General features: G+C 46.8%; 1 protein-coding gene and 1 pseudogene across 9 annotated transcripts in view; one reads left to right on the top strand and one right to left on the bottom strand.

The window, feature by feature from the left end:
* Positions 1 to 17,787, bottom strand: part of LIN9 (lin-9 DREAM MuvB core complex component) — a 52,977-nt gene extending 35,190 nt beyond the window's left edge. For 4 of the 9 annotated variants that reach the window (XR_004975047.1, XM_036354917.1, XM_036354919.1 and 1 more), the window contains exons 1-4: positions 17,702 to 17,787; positions 10,812 to 10,844; positions 9,199 to 9,293; positions 7,016 to 7,120 (exon numbers count right to left, since the gene is read on the bottom strand). Coding sequence is in view for 8 of the 9 variants with exons in the window: in XM_036354917.1 (XP_036210810.1) it covers positions 7,016 to 7,120; positions 9,199 to 9,293; positions 10,812 to 10,844; positions 17,702 to 17,732 (264 nt within the window). In the remaining variant the exon portion in view is untranslated. Of the gene's footprint in view, positions 1 to 7,015; positions 7,121 to 7,990; positions 8,042 to 9,198; positions 9,294 to 10,811; positions 10,845 to 12,999; positions 13,157 to 15,283; positions 15,392 to 15,498; positions 15,622 to 15,722; positions 16,706 to 17,701 lie in introns of those variants that run through there. The other 5 variants (XM_036354920.1, XM_036354921.1, XM_036354923.1 and 2 more) reach the window with 5 other exon arrangements.
* Positions 17,788 to 18,148: 361 nt separating this feature from the next.
* LOC118678969 lies at positions 18,149 to 20,526 on the top strand (annotated as a pseudogene).
* The last annotated feature ends 821 nt before the right edge of the window (positions 20,527 to 21,347 follow it).

Genomic DNA, 21,347 nt, shown 5'->3' with positions numbered 1-21,347 from the left:
AGGTCTCATAATAAGAAAAAATATTTGTAACTGTGGTGACAAATGTTAACCAGACTTATTGTGGCAATGATTTTGCAAATATACAAATATCAATCATTATATTGTATACCTGAAAGTAATATGTTATATGTCATTATATCTCAATTTTTTTTTTAAATATATTTTATTGATTTTTTACAGAGAGGAAGGGAGAGAGATAGAGAGTCAGAAACATCGATGAGAGAGAAACATCGACCAGCCGCCTCCTGCACATCCCCCACCGGGGATGTGCCCGCAACCCAGGTACATGCCCTTGACCGGAATCGAACCTGGGACCTTTTAGTCCGCAGGCCGACGCTCTATCCACTGAGCCAAACCGGTTTTGGCCATTATATCTCAATTTTTAAAAAGCTTTAAAAAAAAGAATGTTACCAGATAAACACCATCAGAACATCAAAAGAATACAGCACAACCAACTAAAATTTCTGTCAAAAATGCAAGGATTATAAATAGACACACAAAACAAAATGTAAGGAGAGTCCAGTATTAAAAAACTGTTAATATAACTTGCCATTATTAATAAATCAAAACAATAAAACTCATATGATCACCTTCACTGATGCTAAAGACATTGATAAAATTCAATATCCATTAAAATAATTCTTAATAGAATAGAAACAGAGGAAACCACTGAAAAAATACAATAAACTAAAAGTTAAATGGTACACCTAAAGTAATGGTTGGAGGAAAATCTATAGGGTAAATGCCTATATTAGAAAAGAAGAAAGATCTCAAATATACAACCTACCTTTCCACTTTAAGAAACCAGAAAAGAACAAATAATACCCAAAGCAAGCAGAAGAAAAAAATAATTAAGATTAGAACAGAAATAAATGAAATAAAAAACAGAAAAACAATAGAAAAAAAAATGTGATGAAACCAAAAGTTCTTTGAAAAGAACATCAAAGTTGGCAAACCTTACCCTGGCAGGGTAGCTCAGTTGGTCAGAGCATTCTCCTACACCAGTGATGGCGAACCTGTGACACGCGTGTCAGAGGTGACACGCGAACTCATTTTTTGGTTGATTTTTCTTTTTTAACTGGCATTTAAATATATAAAATAAATATCGAAAATATAAATCTTTGTTTTACTATGGTTGCAAATATCAACAAATTTCTATATGTGACATGGCACCAGAGTTAAGTTAGGGTTTTTCAAAATGCTGACACGCCGAGCTCAAAAGGTTCGCCATCACTGTCCTACACCAAGGTTGGGAGTTTGATCCCCAGTCAGGGCACATACAAGAAGCAACCAGTGAATACATAAGTGAGTGGAACAACAAGTCAATGTTTCTTTCTCTCCCCCCCTCTCTCATCAATAAAATAAACTGACAGCCTGGCCAGTGTGGCTTGGTTGGCTGGAGCATTGTCCCATGCATCAAAGGATCACAGGTTCCATTCCCAGTCAGGGCACATGCCCAGGTCAGGTTGCTAAGTGTCTCTCTCACATCGATGCTTCTCTTTCTCTCTCTGTCTCTCCCTCTCCCTCGCTTCCTCCCTCTTTCCCGCACTCTCTCTTGAAGTCAATGAAAGCATCTGCTCAGGTGAGAGTTAAAGAAAAAAATAAAAAATTGACAAACCTTTCCCTAGATTGACCAAGAAAATAAAAATACTTTCTTAACCTATAAAACACATTTCTCTCCATTCCAATACAAAGGTCAGTATTCAATGTTTAAATATTAAAAACATTCTCATTAAAGTGAGAAATATGTCAAAGATGTTGACTGTCACCACTTTTTAACTTTGTTTTGATGGAATTAGCCAATTAGATAAGAAAATTGTAAAGAGAAGACAAAACTACCATTATTTGTAGGTAATATGGCTGACCCAGAAAACTCTAAGAAAATCAACTATAACTGCTAAAAATAATAAGATAATTTAATAATGTGGGTGAATACAAGTTGATATAAAAAATATCTTTAAAAAGTCACTATCTTTTCAATATGTAAACGAGAACTGGTTAGATAATAAACCAGAAGAAATATCCTATTTATGACAGCAAAAATGACAAGAACAAAAGTATTAAATACCTAGGAATACACTTAAGAAATGTGTAAGACTGCCCTAACCGGTTTGCCTCAGTGGATAGATCGTCAGCCTGCGGACTAAAGGGTCCCGGGTTCGATTCCAGCCAAGGGCATGTACCTTGGTTGCGGGCACATCCCCAGTAGGAGGTGTGCAGGAGGCAGCTGATGGATGTTTCTCTCTCATCCATGTTTCTAGCTCTCTATCCCTTTCTCTTCCTCTCTGTAAAAAATCAATAAAATATATTTTTTAAAAACACACAAAGAAATGTGTAAGACTGACATGAAAAAAAAATGTTAAAGTCTACTAGGGACATCAAGGCTTTTAAGTAGGTGGAACTACAACCAGTTCATGGATAGGCAGTCTCAATTTAACGTGTCAAACCCCATAAATTATAATATTAGTGTAATACCAACAGAACTGCCAACAAGATTTTTTTTTCCTGCCGAAACCGGTTTGGCTCAGTGGATGGAGCGTCAGCCTGCGGACTGAGAGGTCCCGGGTTCGATTCCAGTCAAGGGCATGTACCTGGGTTGCGGGCACATCCCCAGTGGGGGATGTGCAGGAGGCAGCAGATCAATGTTTCTCTCTCATCGATGTTTCTAACTCTCTCTGTCTCTCTCCCTTCCTCTCTGTGAGAAATCAATAAAATATATTTAAAAAAAAAAAAAAAAGTTTTTTTTCCTAATCAGGTTGAATCTAAAGTTTACATAGAAAAAAATGTACAAGAATATTTAGGAAAATCTAAAAAAAGAGTAAGTAAGAATGTCTTATAGACATTTAACCAAAATATAAAGCAATATTAAAACAACTTGACACTAGCACATAGAGACATAGTAGACATAAAGAGAGAAAGCCTAGAAATAATCCCAAATATATACAGAAGTTTGCCTCGTATTGCAGGCAGCATATTAAATCAATGTATAAATGATGGATTACGCAGTAAATGTGACCAGGACAAGTAAGTAGTTGTCTGGGGGCGGGGGAGGGGGGCGGGAGGGGGGTGGAATCAGGTTGCAGTCTTACCTCATTCCTTACTCCAAAATAAATTCCAGATGGACCGAATATTTAAATATTTAAAAAATGAAATAAGAAATATGAGAGATGGGGTGGGCTAGAAGGGGTTAAAGGGGGAGGGAAAGGGGGCATATGTAATACTTTCAACAATAAAGATTTTTAAAAAAAGAAATTTGAGAGAATTCTAGAACTTAAGCATAAATTTCAGACTAGAGAAGAAGGTCTTTCTGAGCACAAACTCAGTAAATCATAAAAAGAAAAGATAGTTATATTTGACTCTTAAAATTTTTATTCAATCCTGCATGGTGAAAAATACAAAGTAAAAAAACAAACTAAAAAATAAAAAACCTACAAACTCTGAAGAAAAGTATAGCCAATATAAACAGCCCAAAGGCTAATATTCTTAATATATACAAAATTCTTACAAACTAATAAGAAAATAACTGCCCAGCCAGGTGTGCTCAGCAGTTGAGCATCAACCCAGAGATCACCAGTTCGATTCCCGGTCGGGGCACACGCCCAGGTTGCAAGCTCAGCCCCCAGTGTGGGGTGTGCAGGAGGCAGCCGATCCATGATTCTCTCTCATCACTGTTTCTATCTCTCTCTGTATGTTGGGAGTTAAGCATAAATAATAACCAATTTACTATAAATTATTATTATCAGAAACAGTGTTACTTTTCTTTCCTTTGAATTACTGACCCAGATTTTTTAATGGCTCACTGGATATAGTAAAACTATAGTAGAGATCCCTTGTTGAGTATGGGGAAATATATTCAAACTATTAGTGGAAATAGAAATTATTCCAACTTTTATGAATTGACTTTGTTGGCACTATCTTCTAAAGTTTCAATGTTCATACCCTCGTAGCCATCACACCTCTTTCATTCAGCACATGGAAAATGAAGTGACTGTACAGGGCACAGGGTTTCTTTGGGGGGTGATGAGGACGTTCTAAAACTGGTTGTGCTGCTTGCTCAATTGTGCCTACATTAAAACCACTGACGTGTCACGTTAAATAGGTGAGGTGGATGATACATGAATTATATCTCCATAAAACTGCTAAAACATAAAAAAGCAGGGCTCTGGAGACAGGATGTCTGCCACGTAGTAGCAGCTTCACTTCCTAGGTTTGTGGCCCTGAGCAAGGTACCTGTGTCTGTCTTCTCATCTGAAAAATGGGAGATAACATAATAGTAACCTATCTCATCAGGACTGCTCAAGAGCAAATCAACATAATACACATGCCGGGGCGGGTAGGAGTGGGAGGCGAGGGGCAATGGGGGACATCTGTAATACTTTCAATAATAAAGGTAAATTTAAAAAACAAATAAAGGGATATGCCCCAGCCAGTGTGCTCCGTGGTTAGTGTGTCAGCCAGAGAACCCAAGGGTCGAGGGCTCTCTGGCCCAGGGCAGGTCCCTAGGTTGCGTGTTCCCCGCCCTGGCTGGGGTGTGTGTGGGAGGCAGCCACTTGATGTGGCTCTCTCACATCAATGCTTTTCTCTCTCCTCTCCTCCTCCCTTCTTCCTTCCACTCTCTTAAAAATCAATGGAAAAACTATCCTCAAGTGAGGATTAACAACAACAACAACAAAAAACACAGACAGACTATAAGTACTTAGAGGCTGAGTACAAGGATAAGGGAACAAGCCATGTCATGTAAATACAACTTGAAAGAACTAGGCATGTTAAGGCTAGAAACGACAATCTCAGACGTCTCATCTCAGAAGCACAGGACTGTAATAGTCCTAGAAGGACGATGTGTCTGCAGAGCAAGGCAGTGGATGAGTTGGGCAGGATGGCTTTATAGTCACAGAGACTAAAGTTTTCTGAATGCTTGGAAATTTTCCTAAGAAACAGCTAGAGGAAGAAAGAAGTTTTAAAACAATCCACTTTAGACAGCTGTTACTCAAATTATCCTAATAACACACCTCCCCTAAGTCAATACAGGAAAAAGTTATTTAACTATTTCTTATATTCATTGAACCTTGTATCCAACACCTACTAAGTCCAACTATGCACATTTTGTATTATTTCCATTTTTTAAACTGAAGTTTAGATGCTTATGTACATTTGTTATTAAAACTTTTCAAAATATCTTTTTGTTCATTTTACAGAACATAAGCATTTGTATTATTTGAGATTATCATAAAGGCATGGAAGGCGTTTTATGTGCTTGGTAGGCATGTTGCTGGTCACTCCTTTAATCCCTCTGATGCCCAATCCCTGGCTGAGGAAATCGCCTACTATGACCCACCACACTGAAGCCTCCAGCACTCGGGGGAAATGAGCCCTGGCCGGTGCTGTTCCTTCAGTGGTTCCATTCCCAGTCAAGGGCACATACCTGGGTGGCAGGTTTGATACCCACCCAGTAGGGGCTCATGCAGGAGGCAACCAACTCTCTCACATTGATGCTCTCCTCTCTCTCTCTCTCTCTCTCTCTCTCTCTCTATCTCTATCTCTATCTCTATCTCTCTCCCCCCCCCTCTTTCTCCCCTCCTCCCATTCTTCTTCCCTCCCTCCCTTCCACTTTATCTAAAATCAATGGCAAAAATCCTTGGGTGAGGATTAACAAAACAAACAAAAATGACAGGGAAGTAGGGAATCACTTTCAAAAAATAAAAATTTGATAGGGAAAAAAAAGTCATATTCTTCTTTTTTTAATATGTATTTTTACTAGATGCCCAGTGTATAAAATTCATGCACTGGGTGGGACGGGGGGCCCTCAGCCCAGCCTGTACCTCTCACAATCCAGGACTGCTGGTTCCCAACCACTCGTCTGCCTGCCTGCCTGATTGCCCCTAACTGCTTCTGCCTGCCAGCCTGATTACCCCCTAACCACACCCCTGCCAGCCTGATCGATGCCTAACTGCTCCCCTGCCAACCCAATTGCCCCCAACTGTCCTCCCCTGCTGGCCCAATCGCTCCCAACTGCCCTCCCCTGCGGGCCCGATCACCCCCAACTGCCCTCCCGTGTCAGCCTGGTCACCCCTAACTGCCTTCCCCTGCAGACCTGGTCCCCCCCCAAATGCCCTCCCTACCCTGCAGGCTTGGTCGCCACCAACTGCCCTAACCTGTCGGCCTGGTCGTCTCTAACTGCCCTCCCCTGTTGGCCATCTTGTGGTGGCCATCTTGTGACCACATGGGGGTAGCCATCTTGTGTGAGGGTGTGATGGTCAATTTGCATATTACCTCTTTATTATATAGAATTGATTCCAGAGAGGAAGGGGGGGGGGGGGAGAGAGAGACACAGAAGCACCAATGATGAGAGAATCATGGGTTGGCTGCCTCCTGCACGCCCCCTATTGGGGATCAAGCCCACAACCAGACAAGTGCCCTTGACTGGAATTGATCCTGGGACCCTTCAGTCTGTAGGCTGACACTCCATCCACTGAGCCAAACCACCTTGGGCCACATTATTCTTGAAGTTAGTCTTTCCTTACCCAATTTTCATTCATTGCTTTGATTCTTACATGTCCACCATGACTTTTAAAAGATGCCAGCCCCAGCCAGTTTGGCTCAGTGGATAAAGCATCGGCCTGTGGACTGAAAGGGCACATGCCCAGGTTGTGGGCTCGCTCCCTAGTGTGTGTGTGTGTGTGGGGGGGGGGGGGGGGGAAGGGCCTGCAGGAGGCAGCTCATCTCCATGCCCAATTCCAAACTGATTCCATATTGCCAAACCCATTTGCTTAATGTCCACTATCTCCATTCTTAGAAGAAAGCGTATTTGTAAGACTGAGGACTGGCTTTCTACTCTGGTTTCAAGTCCATCAATAAAATAATAGCATTTTCTAGGTAACTACAATAGCAGCTAAGGTGGGGCACTGATTTAAAGAAAAAAACTTGTTACTCAAAATGTAAAAATAAATATAAACTTATTACGCTGAGCAGTTGCTCACTTCCTATCACATGAAACAAAGTTTTAGCACACACATACCTGTGGAACCATTGCAACCCTCTGGTTTCTTTTAGGTGATCTTGTATTTATTTGTCTGTCATCTTCATCAGAAAAGAATCGACTTCGTTTTGAATTTCTGAAAGGCTATGATATAAATTATTTTATTTCATGAAAAGACTGAACACTTCCCACTTTTGTTCCAAAATATAATTCTATATAGGAAAGTACAGCTAACTCTAGATTATTAGCAAGCAGTACAGGAGGATGAAGTAGGTAATACAAAGTACAAGTGATCTCAGATTTAGAAAGTAGTAAGATACATATTTATGCAAAATGTTTACAAATAGAACACCTAGCTGATGATTGAAACTGGAACCCAAATCAAGCAGCTTTGAATGAAGGCAGGAAAATAAATTCTGGAAATTCCAGTTCTTACTATGTTGGTGTCTGGGTTAATGCCAGCTGGGTGCATCCCACATGTCTGTTGAATAGGGTGGGGCTAGGGCAAAGTGACTAGGTCACTCCAGACCAGGGGTGGGAAAACTTTTTGACTCGAGGGCCACAATGGGTTATTAAACTGGACCGGAGGGCCAGAACAAAAGCATGAATGGAATGTTTGTGTGAACTAATATAAATTCAAAGTAAACATCATTACATAAAAGGGTACGGTCTTTTTTTTTTAGTTTTATTCATTTCAAACGGCCGGATCCGGCCCGCGGGCCGTGGTTTGCCCACAGCTGCTCTAGACTCTAACTCTAAATGTATATAATATGCTAGATCTGAGGTCAAAAATTGTTAACAACTGGAAAAAGAAGTGTTAGCTGAATTTCCACTTATAAATAAAAATATGAGATACCTATAACAGATACCTGATAAATGCCTGTAGAACTAAAAAAAACTTAAGTGCCCAAAGTACATCATATACTTAAGGGTCTATAATATGAAAACTTTTACAGTCCATTCTAGGTTCAGAGGTCTCATGAAAAGAACAACAGAAATAATATCCCATAGTACCTGCATCCTTTTTCAAATCCTTCTTCCACTATTCAAGACAGAGCTTCATGCCTATTTAGAAGGGAGGGAGGTACAGAGAGCTAGCAACATGTGGGCAGCATCCAATCGCATCAAGGTTAGAGGTTAGGATCCTTGAAATTAAATCCACTGAGAGTCTCAACACTCCACAGCCCTGACCCGAAGCCCTTCTCCCCTGCTTCCTCCCAAGAGGAGGAAGAGGATGATGGTGACAGAACTGACAGGAGTGTAACAGCCTGCACATTCACTGTGGTCGGCTGTCCAGGTACAGTGACCACTGCTGTGTATCCCAGCTCCAGGCTTGTTCAGGACTGACCCCTAACCTCCTGGGCAGGGGAGGAGCAGAGGTCCCCCAAATCATTAGTCCTGCCAACTATACGCTCACCTCTACTTCCCACCCCTAAATGCAGTTACCCTTGACCTACACAAGATTTTACTATTTTACCACTTATTTATATATCTTTTTGTAGGGACCAGAGCCATGCAAATTTTACTATCTAATAAAAGTACGAGATTGGGTTGTTGGAATTTTGTTGTTTTTGCCTATTTAAAAAAAAACTACAATTACTTAACAAATGCTTAACAATGACCAGATTATCACAGTCTACAGATTATTTACTTATACAGGATCATATACCGCTCAATGGCACTTAAAGTCTCAAATGCGCCGAAACCGGTTTGGCTCAGTGGATAGAGCATCAGCCTGCGGACTGAGGGGTCCCAGGTTCGATTCCGATCAAGGGCATGTACCTTGGTTTCGGGCACATCCCCAGTGGGAGATGTGCAGGAGGCAGCTGATCAATGTTTCTCTCTTATCGATGTTTCTAGCTCTCTGTCTCTCTCCCTTCCTCTCTGTAAAAAATCAATAAAATATATTTAAAAAAAAAAAAGAAAGACTCAAATGCTTGCCCTGGTGGGGTAGTTCAGTTGGTTAGAGCGCCTTCCTGATATGCTAAGGTTGCAGGTTCAATTCCCCCGCTAGGACACATACAAGCAGCAACTAATGAATGCATAAATTAGTGGAACAACAAATTGATGTTTCTCTCTTTCAAATCAATCAATTAAAAAAAAACCCTCAAATGCTTAAAGGTGGGGGAAAACCTTGGAAAATTTTTACTGTGCTGTAAGAACTTGCACATGACAATAATACAAACAATGTAGCTATCATATTCTAAAAACTAATTCCTTACCATTTCCACAGCAGAGCCTGTATTCCTGCCTTTCCAAACAGGTGTTTTTTGTAAAGAACTGAACTTTTCATTCCATGTGTTAGATAAGCTTCCCTCTGTAATAAATAATTATTACTAATAAGATTTAGGTTTATCTCAACGGATTTCATACTATGAACATTGCCTTTTTAATAATAGCAATATATCTGAAGTATTTACCAAGAAAAGAAAAAATACACTGATCATAATAACTTTAGTTTATTTCAAATGAAAGGTCTCTTCTGTGTGTTTTTGTTGTTGTTGTTGTTTTGGTCAAACTCTAAGTAACTTGGCAAGGCAAGGCAATGCATCTTGAAAATATTAAATTTTCTTATTAAAACATGTGTGGCTTCTTTCTTCTTGGTTTTTAGTAATTCCTCTATTCTAATTTTCCAGGAACTATCTCATAAATACAATCTAATCGAAAGCAGGCAATGAAAAAAACTTCTTCTAACCTTGAATTTAGAGCATATTTCTAAATGTTTTCTACTTCAGAATATGAACCCTTGATATTCAAAAAAGGAAATGTGTGATGTTTCTGTTTTCCTTAATTCTAAGAAGTGTCTTGAGTTGTATGCACCCAGAAGAGCTTCAATGAAGTGGCTAATTGGACATGCTATGGAAAGAAGGGTGAGTTTAACTTTTATAAAAAGGATCTTTATACAGAGAAACAGAGAGTCCCGGGATGGATACACCAAACGCAGTTAGCTTCGTTTCCTTCTGGCTGCTCATCAGCATTTTCTAATTTTTTTCTATAAGAAATTTTATCGGGTGTATCATACATACATATAATATACACAGATATATGTATTTTTAAAAGAAAAGTGATTTTACTATTGAGGAAGAATATGAAATACTTTTAATAAGTATGAAGTATTTCATAATGGTGAAATACTGTTTTAATAAGTACAAAAGAAAAAAGGTAGGATGGGGTTGATCTTGGTAGGCAGATAAATTCGGGTAACTCTGGAAGATAAGTGTTCTCAAGCCAGAGGATTTAACTTGGTAAATCACCAACTCAAAGCACAACACAGTAGTTTTAAAAATTAAAAGTACTAATGAGGCTTAGAATACCTAGCTTAGTTCCAAATGTACTTACCCAGTAGAATCTTGCTCAAAAGGTAAAATTTCAAAATGAGCTATATTAAGAGGGTTGGTCTAATGTACTACTTACAGAAAGAAATAGCAAGACCAAGGAACATTTATCTTTTTTCTCAGAAAAGGAAATTATTATTGTTCTTTTATTTTTAAGAGATTTGCATTATTACTTAAAAGCAAGATTCTTAAAAAATAAGCTATTATGCAAAAATACAGCTTAGCATAATTGTTTAATGAATGTTTAAAAAATAAATGTTTTAAATCTAATAAGGAAGTTCTTTAATCAATAATTCTAGGGGGGAAAATTCTTAGTAATTTCTAACATCCAAGGACCAATTTGTAACAGCATATGAATGTAAAATTGTCACCAGTGAAAACCAGTACTGAAAAGCTATAATGAATCATAACTCAGAAGAGAGAAACACTAACCCACATTCATTCAATGAATTAAATCTCTAGCTTATGCCATACCTAGAAAACCAGGGTGAGACCCTTACCTTTTAAACTGACAAGGGCTTTTGCTGAAGAGCCTGCAATTAAAACAAATCACTATTATTCCATAATCAAAGTGAGAGAAAAAGAACTGGATTGGGGTAGAAGCAATCCATTTAGTTTTAGATGTTGAGTTTGAAGTGATGGTGGGATGTGCAATTAGAAATAACTAGTAGACATTCAACTCATAAGGTAAGGGAGAACTGGAGAGACATCTGGGAGTCTTACTGAAGTTGTGACAAGTGGAGACCTTTCCCAGGGTGAAAGAGGGGAAAGAAGACGACTTAAGGACAGACACAATTCTGGATCTTCATCTAGAAGTGTGCTGGTGCTGGAGAAGAAAAAGAGAAGGGAACCGACACTTACGGAGGCAAAGATCAGGGGCAATACAGGGGGAAACAGAAACCGTCCCGGCCCTGTCGCAGTAGGCAGCAAGTCCCCTGGGTGTGCAGAATGCTGGTTCGTGCAACACTTAAAGACCCAGGCTGCAAAAGGAGTTCAGGAAAGGCCAGGGGGACTAGCATAGAGATGGAGGGGTTCACTGGCTGAAAGAAACTTTAGTGCATATTAGAATAATCAGAAAACTCCTCCAGCACAAAGAATCTGTACGATTAATAAAGGTCCCTAGGGATTCTGGTGCAGGTAAGCTGCAGGCTCATCTGAGAAACACTGAGCTACTGGTGTGAATCAAGGACAGGATTTTTATGAAAACGGGAGAGCACTAAGTTGAAAATCTCTGAACTGAATATGTGAACTGCAAAGAAGTCTAAGTCATTTGAAAAATAATAAAGGGTGATCTCTGTCACTTATATGTGGCATCAAACAAACAGACAAACTCAGGTACAGAGAAGAGGCTGATGGCTGCCAGGGTGGGGGAATGGGTGAAAAGTACAGGCTTCTAGTTATAAGACACATACACCTGGGGATGTGACGCACAGCATGGTGACTACGGCTAACAATGCTGTCACACATCTGAAAGTTGCTAGAACAGATCCTAAAAGTTCTCATCACAAGGAAAAAACTTGTAACAATGGGTAGAAATGGGTGTTAGCAGGACTTAGTGGGGTAGTAACTTTTGCCCTATATATATCTATAATAATGAAAGTGTAATATGCTAATTAGATCGGACGTCCTTCTGGATGAAGTTGCCGCGGCAGGGCCGAGGCAGAGGCAGGGGGTCAAGGCAGGGGCGGCCACCACAGCGGTGGGGCCAAGCCCCTTGCACAAATTTCGTGCATCGGGCCTCTAGTATATCTATGTCCAATCATTATGTTGTACACCTAAAACAATACAATGCTATGTCAATTACATCTCAATTTTAAAAAGAAATTAACAAGGGAAAAACACCCTTTCTATGCTCCAAAACAGAAGTTATTCATAGAATTATAGATGAACAAATCTTCTTCTGTTTAGAATACCTATTATTTTCTTTTACTAGTCAAATTATTCATCACTCCTAGTTTTCAATTTTATTTTATAATCATCTACTTTCTCATCTCAGTTACTGTGACATCCATTTATATTTGTAAGACTACAATCTAAACTCAGAAGTGAAGTTATTTGAAATGTGGTCAGTTATTTGCATTGAGAAAAGACAATTTTTTTATTTTTTATTTATTTATTTATTTTGTATTTTCTTATACTTAAGCTTTACTTGTAGAGAGTGGGCTGTCTTCATTTATTGACACTGCTAGGTGCTGGGGACCTGGGTGTAATCCCTACAGTCACTGAGGTTTTGTTTTTTTGGGTTTTTTGGGGGGGTGGGGTGGGGGGGTTGTTGTTTTTTTCATTGCTTAAAGTATTACAAAGAGTATTACATATGTCTCCTTTTTTATTTTCCCCTTGACCTTCCCCCCCCCCCCCCCCGGCCTCCCCTACCCCCCAGTGTCTTGTGTCCATTGGTTATTCGAAAAGACAATTTTTTAAATGGCATGTTCAAAATGTGTGTAAATATCTTTAAGGAGCCACTACACATATAAAAATTGAGAAATGAAAGATAATCTCAGGGGATAAAGAAAGAAGAACATGAACTTAGTACAGAAATCAGTGAAGAAAGATTCTCGGTGTTTAATAGAAGTAGCAGTAAGTTACAACTCATATAAACAGACAGACCTGAACTGAGAAGCAGCAGATACAGTATTGTAGTTCTGGATATGAAACATTTTTTATACATCTCAGATCCTTAGACCTCACCTGACTTTTCCTCCAGGGGCAGCAGAACAGACAACCCATCAACATCAAAGCCACTGCTGCTTTCACTACCCTCTTGCCTAGATGTGGAGAATGGTTAACAGGACAACTGAACAGCTTCTGATGGCAAATTGAAGCTTAATGACCAAAGGCAGTAACGCTGTGGGGAGAAGTTGGGAGAAACGCTGTCAAGTCTTGCTAAGAAACTTCCAACAACACAACAGACAGAAACAGTGGTGGGCAGGACACATCCCCCAGCGTGGCTACCGTGAGAAACGTGGTTCCCGTGAGAAAAAGGAGCGACCCTGCACGCATTCGGGAGTATGTACGGACTGCCAAGGCATCCCGGTCCCTGCTATAGGCACATGGGATAGGAGAGCACACAAAGCGGCTGAAGTCCCAGCTCTCAGAGAATTTCCATTCTAGTGAGGGAGGTAAACAAACATCACCTGCACCAAATAATGCAGGGCGATATGAACAGGGAACCTGCACCGAATAATGCAGGGCAGTACCAACAGGGAACCTGCACCAAATAATGCAGGGCGATACTAACAGGGAACCTGCACCAAATAATGCAGGGCAATACGAACAGGGAACCTGCACCAAATAATGCAGGGCGATACAAATAGGGAACCTGCACCAAAAAATGCAGGGCGATATGAACAGGGAACCTGCACCAAAAAATGCAGGGCGATATGAACAGGGAACCTGCACCAAAAAATGCAGGGCAATACCAACAGGGAACCTGCACCAAATAATGCAAGGCAATACCAACAGGGAACCTGCACCAAATAATGCAGGGCGATACAAATAGGGAACCTGCACCAAATAATGCAGGGCGATACGAACAGGGAACCTGCACCAAATAATGCAGGGTGGTACCAACAGGGAACCTGCACCAAAAAATGCAGGCGATACGAACAGGGAATGCAGAGAGGGGTGGGGGAGGGAAGACGATTTCTCTATAAAATGCTCATGATTAGCTTCTCTTAAGGTGATATTTGAGCAGAGATCTGAAGGAAGAGGTGTGAGCAGCAAGGATATCCATTCCAGCTCCATGAAGGCAGGAACTTTGTCCTGGGGATTCTGACCTCTTTTAACCTTTGACCTTTTTTGAGACAGCACTGCAGAGGGTTGAGAGCAGATTGAGACTCGCTGTACTTGAATCTTGGCTCTTCCACATTCTTGCTATGTTACCTTAAGCAAGTCACTTAACCTCTCTGTGAGGCTGACCCATCATTTGTAAAATGGGGATTAAGTGAGTTAATACATGTCAAAGTGCTTCGAGAACAATGCACATAGTACATGGCTAATTCTTATATCATGCTGCTCGTATTACTTTTGTCAGTAAAAACCCCCACAACTATTAGGTTAAGAACACAGACTTTACAGGCATGTGGATTTAAGTTAGATTCCTGCTCTAACTGGGTATGTTCATTCAGTCATTCGACAAATACTCGCCGGGTGCCTGACAGCACTATTCTAAGGGCTGGGTTCCAGGAAGGAAAAGATAAGCAAACCCTCTGCTCTGGGGAGCTGCACTCCAGTGGGAGGGGACACACAGACAAGCACACAGACGGACAATTACACGTCGGGCAGCTGTTATAAAGGAAACCAGCCAGGTGAGCTCAGGGTGGGGAGTGACTTCACACAGGGCAGTCAGGGGAGGTCCTCTGAGGAGGGAAGATCTGAAACCATGCGAGAGCAGGAAGTCAAACCAGAGTCTGGGTAGAACAGTAGGTTAAAAAAAAAAAAAAAAAGCCTGAGGTAGAAAGTTTAGCATATTCCAGGGAGGGAGGGAGGGCGGGCGGGAGGCCACCAAGCTAGAGGAGTAGCAAGGGACACAGGATGAAGAAAAGTCAGAGAACCAGCCAGGTGCTCTGCATGGGACTGGAATAGAGAAAAACAGCAATGGTACCTTCTCTAGAGCAACTTCTAAGCAGAGTTAACCAACCACATTGCAGTGTAAAGCTGCACCTGTGACAGCCGCCACTCGGCGTGACATCGCGGCATGAAAAGGTGTGATAAGGAGATGTCATCTTCATCAGGGAGGAGAGGAAGAGCGTCTGAAGACACTCAAAAGGGGCCTAAAGGATGAGCAGCCGTTAACCAGAAGGGACCGGAAGGAGGAGCATTCCAAGTGGAGGGAAGAGCAGGTGCAAAGGTGAGGGTAGGGGATGAAAAAGGCCAGACGCAGCTCAAATGGACAGAACGAGAGGACGTGCTATCACATAGAGCCTGGGGGGGGGGGGGGGTCATGGAGGTGTGTAAGCAGCAGGTGACATACCTATTTGTCATTCTAACTGTGTGCAGGCTGAGCTGGGATGACAGGTGGGTCTGTAGAGTACGAGAGGCTGAAGTCATTAGTGCAAGGAACAGATGCTGACAGCTTGGACTAGGGTGTGGTGAGAAATAGGTAGAATTTTTTTTTAAGGCAAAAGTTACAAGACTTAGTAAGGCTTAAACAGGGAAAGTAAAAAAGGGGGAAGTTCCAAATATAACCTCTAGGTCTCAGCTGAGCGCATAGTGCAGCCTCACTGAGGCAGGAGTCACGGAAGTGTCCGTCCCTGGGATGGGACTGGGAGGTGGATCTTGAGCCCGTGAAGTTTGAGGGGCCTCAGGCATCTAAGAGGAGACGTGAAACAGGCAAGAGATATCAAGAGCAGGAGCTCCCAGGGAAGACCTGGGCTCCTCACACATGCAAGCAAACTAGGAAGAGCACTTACCTCAACGGAAATGAGGGTTCAATGAGCAAAGCCGTCTCACCCAGCAGCTGTCTACCCTAAGTCCTCAGTAAGTGGTGCTTTTAGCACTGGTGATGCCGGACCAGCTGCTGGCTAAAGGACTAGCCAGTCCCCTGGACCGGAACTGGCACAGGAACCTATGGCTATTCCCTGCACCCCTTGTCACGATTCAGCTCGTTCACTAATCATGCCTCTTACCCTACGTTCAATCCCATTTAGATGAAGTGTTTCTATGGACTGGCATGTGGCACTGAGCGACAAGCCAGGCGCCGCCAGGTCACACTGTAACCAGCGATGCTGCGGCGAGCGCAGCTGGAGTCTGAGCACCGGGTCCTCCGGGGTCCTCCGGGGTCTCTACAAAGACCCGCAGGAAGTCAACACACGCCCCGTGCGGAGCGGACATTCCAGGGACAGGTGTAAGGAACGCACTTAAACGCCTCTCATCTCAGCACAAGGACAGTGACCGAGTCCGTGGCCGTGACTCCAGGAGGAGATACAGACTCTGTATGGCCCATACGGCGGGGGAGACGGCAGCCCATGGACCGCCCGGCAGCGCACCCAGCAGCGCACCCACCCTGCTCTCCGCACAGCGAGCTCCTGGGCGCCCACCCTGCGCCCTTCCCGGCTCAGCGGCCACTCGCCACTGTGACCATCTGAAATTCAAAAGGACGGACATTGTGGAAAATTGAAGATTCAGCTCCTGTCACTCCAGCCACGTCTGATGCCTCCATGTGTCCGTCCTGCGCTCGGCTGGGTCCGAGCACACGCCCTGCGCCGCCCTTCCGCCCGGGCGCGGGGAGCGCACCCCCGGACACGGCCTGGCCCTCGGGTAGGCGTCGCCTGCCTCCGGCGCAGGTGGCCCTCACGGTGGCGGGACCTTTCCCGTTAAACTCCCAGGAGCGACACAAACCCTCCGCCGGGAGTGGGGTCGGGGCCCTGTGACCCCTGGAGCAGGTGACCCCTGGAGCAGGCGCCCCCCGGAGCAGGCGGACCCCTGGAGCAGGTGACCCTTAAGCTGGCGCCCCCTGGAGCAGGTGACCCCCGGAGCAGGTGACCCCCTGGAGCAGGTGACCCCCTGGAGCAGGCCCCCCCCAGCAGGTGACCCCCTGGAGCAGGTGACCCCCTGGAGCAGGCGCCCCCCGGAGCAGGTGACCCCCTGGAGCAGGCGCCCCCCGGAGCAGGTGACCTCCCCCCGAGCAGGTGACCCCCCCCTGGAGCAGGCGACCCCCCGGAGCAGCTGACCCCTAAGCAGGCGCCCCCACACTTCACACAGTTCACACATGAATGACACGCGGCCCGAGCCCAGCGCGCTCGCGGGGTTCGCCTTGTTTACTTGCGGGGCGCGGGCGGGCAGGTCCGGCAGGTGGACGCCGCCGGGCGGGGGGGGGGGGGCCGGGGGGCGACCCCGCGCGGGGCACGTCCGTGGGGCCAGGTCCCCGCGAGGCCGGAGCCGCCGTCGCCGAGCAGCCGGCAGGGAGGGGCGCCCGGGGAGGCGGCCACCTGTGGTCCGGGCGGCCAGCCTCTGACACGGAAACACTTCCCGGTGGACGCCCGGGCGGCGGGGGCGGCGGGGCCGGAGGGGTGGGGGGCGGCGGGGCCGGTGGGGGCGCGGGGGCCGGGACCCTCCGCCCGGGGCGCGAGTTACGTAACCCGCCGGCCCCTCCGCGCGCCGGGGGCCGCCTCCCCGCCTCGGCCCGGCCCCGCGCCCCGCCGCCCCCGCCGCCGCCCGCACGGGCTGGGCCCCGGGCTCCCGGTTTCCGGCCCCGGCGCTCCCGCCGCCCCAGGAGCCCACACACCGACACCATAACAAAGGCGGCGGCGCGGCGGCCGGGGGAGGACGGGGCCGCGGCGGGAGGGAGGTCGCCCCGGGCCGGGCGGGGGGCACGGGCGCCGGGCGCGGCCGGGGCGGCCCGCGGGCGGGCGGCCGGCGGGAGGAGGGGGTGCTCGGCGGCGCTACTCACTCTCGTCCGGCAACTGGTCGAGCTCCGCCATCTTGAACGAGCCGCGCCGCTTTTTCAAAGGCTGCCCGCGCGGGGCATTGTGGGGCGGCGCCGCGCGGGCGGTTCCAACGCGAGCGGCCGCCGTCCCGCCGCCGCCGCTGCCGCCGCTCCTCCCGCTGCCGCCGCGGGCGCTGAGGCCGAGACCCCGGATGCGGAGCGGGCGCCGCGGGAGGAGCGGGAGCCGCAGCATCGCCCCTGCGCCCGGGGGGGAGGCCGCGCCGAGAGGCCGGGAGCCGGAGCGCGGGGGGCGCCGCGCGAGCCCCTGAGTCCCCCGAGCCCCTCGATCCCCTCCCCCCCCCCCGAGGGCGGGCGCTGCGGCTGCGGGAGCCGCGGGCTGTCGGCTCCGAGGGGAAGGGGGCGCCGGTGGGACGGGGCGCGCGGGGCGGGGAGCCCGGGGCCGGGCGGCTCCGAGGGGACGCGGCTCCGAGTCCGTTTCCGCGGGTCCCGAGCCCACGCTCCCCCGCGTCGCCGCCCCCGTCTCCGGGAAGCCGGGAGGGCGCGGGCCCGGCCGGGACTCGGGGTTCCGAGCGGGACCCCCTCCGCCGGGTGGGAGCCGCGCCCGGAGGAGAGACCCTGAGCAGCGCGGCTTCGCGCGGGGGCAGCTCCGGGCCGTGTCGCTCCCGGGGCGCGGGGGGCGCGTGCTGAGCCGGGGGCGCCGGCCGGTGCGGAGGCCCCGCGGGGAGGACACGGACCGGCGGGGCCCAGGGACCGCGAGCAAACGGGGTGGGCGCCGGCGAGGGCCCGGCCAGGCCGCGGGAAGCCGGGAGGCGGCGCCGTCCGTGCCGGCCCCACCGGAAGCGAGTCCCGGTCGCCTTCCCACCACCCACGTGGCCGTGGGGCCCGGGTCGCGGCCTGGGCAGGAGACCGGTCAGGTCCGGCTTTAGTGGCGGCGGCGCGAGTGGAACCAGAAACGTGGGCGCGGGTCGGGGTCGGGCGAGGCGGGAGGAGCCCAGGGCCTCGAGGAGGCGTGAGGGCGGGCCGCTCGGGTCCGAGGCGGCGGGGTTCTGGCTGCTGGTGGCATGGCCTCAGGCTTGTTCCGATGCCTCCGTTTCTCTGTGTGCCGTGCAGACAGCGCCCGGTCGGCTTGAGGATTCAGTGAGTTGATGGATGAAGAACCTCCTGTAATAGCTCCCAGCAGCCGTTCTGGCTCAGATGTTTCTGTGCCACCCGCTTCCGAATAGGGGTGTTAGTGACGCCAGCTCCGTGCCGGGTATTGGGTGCTGCTGGCGGGGAGGCAGGATGTGAGCAGAGGTTTAAAAATCAAATGCTACCCAGCACATCCTGATCTCCTTTCTAAGAATATAGCAAACCATTGGTCCCTACTGCCAGCCCCTGGGGGGGGCGGGGGAGGGGGGCAGTAGGATACTGTCAGTTGGAGACAATACAAGAGAAGGTCAACCCTCTGAAAGTGAAAAAACAAACAAAAGCAAAGTCGGTTAGGGAGGGAAGTAGAGGTTTGAGTGTGACCCAGGGGCGAGGTATCCTTAAACCAAGGCAGAGCCTAAGGGGATCCGCACAATAGCAGGTCTGGTGTCTGATAATTTCTGGGCCACTCCGGGCCTGTATGTGAGACAGACACCCTCCTGGATGAGTTTCCACACTCGCCTGGGGTTCTCTCCCCACAGCAGGCCACCGGTTACGAGCTGAGCGACTGCAACAGGCCCTTAGCTGTTATTCTCAGAGGTTCTTCATTGGATGTTTGTGAGAGGGGTTTTAAAATCATCGCCTTGGGTCGGCCCGGGAGACAGCTCTGGAAGTGACATCACCAGGGCCCCCAAGGAGAACCCCACGTTCAGTTCACACTTGTATTGGTGGCGGACGGGGGCACTGGGAAGACGACCTTCGTGAACCGTCACCTGAAGGGCGAATTCGAGAAGTATGTCGCCACCCTGGGCATGGAGGTGCACCCCCTCATGTTCCACACCAACCGAGGGCCCCTCACGTTCACCACGTGGGACCCGGCGGCCAGAAGTTCGGGGGCTGCGAGGCGGCTACTGCATCCAAGCCCAGTGTGCCATCATCACGTTTGATGTACCTTCGAGAGTTACTTACAAGAACATGCCTAACTGGCATCGAGATCTGGTGCACGTGTGTGAGAACATCCCCATCGTCTTGTGGCAACAAAGTGGACGTCAAGGACAGGAAAGCGAAGGCGAAATCCATTGTCTTCCACCGAAGGGAGAACCTTCAGTGCTACGACATTTCTGCCAAAAGTAACTACAGCTTTGCAAAGCCCTTGCTCTGGCTTGCTGGAATCGGAGACCCTAACGGAGTTTTCGCCATGCCTGCTCTCGCCCCTCCGGAGGTGGCCATGGACCCCGCACTGGCAGCACAGCGTGGGCACCATCTCGAGGTTGCTCGGACCACCGCACTCCCAGACAAGTATGGCGACCTGTGAGCGGGAAGCTGGAGCCCAGCATCAGAAGTCTCGTTTTATAGGCCACTGTCCTGTGACGTCGGTGGTGCCGCGTGTTTGCCACTCTATCATATAGCTAAGCAGAACCTGTGCTTGATCCTGGGATGCTGGAAGATGAATGGGCTTCGAGTGAATGTGGCAGTTAAAATACCTTCACTTTTTGGGCCTGCATGTTTAGCTGTTTTGGAATGCAGTTGCTTCCTTACTGAGTTTCACCTATAAGAATGCTGCAGTCGCATCACAACACTCAGTGGTGAAACCTTGTTTGTTACTGTCATTCCCATTCCTTTTTGTTTAGAATCAGAATAAAGTTGTATTTCAAATGTCTAAAAGAAAATAAAATCATCGCCTTACTTGATTCTCCCCAAAACCTGGTGATTTTTTCAAGGACAACATCCACCAGGTGATAGAATCGGGAATCTGGCCCACTTTCCTCGCTTCATTTTCTCCCTCTGTGATGCGAGGATAACGTCCATCACAGGGCTGTTAGATTTTGTATTCCAATTTACAGTGACATGTCTGCTTAAGTGTCATTGTGTAAGAAAAAAAAATTGGATGAGGACACTAAGCCATGAAAAATCTAGGTAAAAATACACCATAAAAAAATAAGCAGCTACATTTTAGGCAGGTCAGGTTTGATCATTTCCCATCCTGCGGCCCATTTATCGAATATTGAGTTATTTCTGTATAAACTTGTGTGCCCCAAAGGATATTATCAAGAATGCATATTATTCAGAATGGGAGGAAATATTTGCAAGTCATATATCTCATAAGGGACATACCTAAAATATATACCTAAATTATATCCAAAATAACCCAATTCAAAAATGGGGAAAGGCTCCAAAGAAGATACAATAAATCAACATGCAAATGAAAGGATGCTCAACGTCATTAGTCATTAGGGGAGTACAAATCCAAACCACAGTGAGATACTTCACACCCACCGAGGTGGCTGTAATCAGAGAGACAGTAACGAGTGTTGGCAAAGTTGTGGAGGAATTGAAACTTGTCCACAGCTTATGGGAATGTAAAATGGTGCAGCCACTATCGTAGTTCCTCAAAAAATTAAACAGAATTACCATATGATCTAGTAATGTCACTTCTGAGTATGGACATATGTTGGAGATGTTGTGCGTTCAGTTCCAGGCCATCTTTCTGCTTGGAGGAGCTGGCCTTCAACTTGTATAAACA

The sequence above is a fragment of the Myotis myotis genome, unplaced genomic scaffold (genome assembly GCF_014108235.1).
Source record: "Myotis myotis isolate mMyoMyo1 unplaced genomic scaffold, mMyoMyo1.p scaffold_m19_p_21, whole genome shotgun sequence".
NCBI classification, from domain to species: Eukaryota; Metazoa; Chordata; class Mammalia; order Chiroptera; family Vespertilionidae; genus Myotis; species Myotis myotis.
The sequence above is the reverse complement of the archived record's forward strand: the minus strand, read 5'-3'. Positions and strand labels throughout refer to the sequence as shown.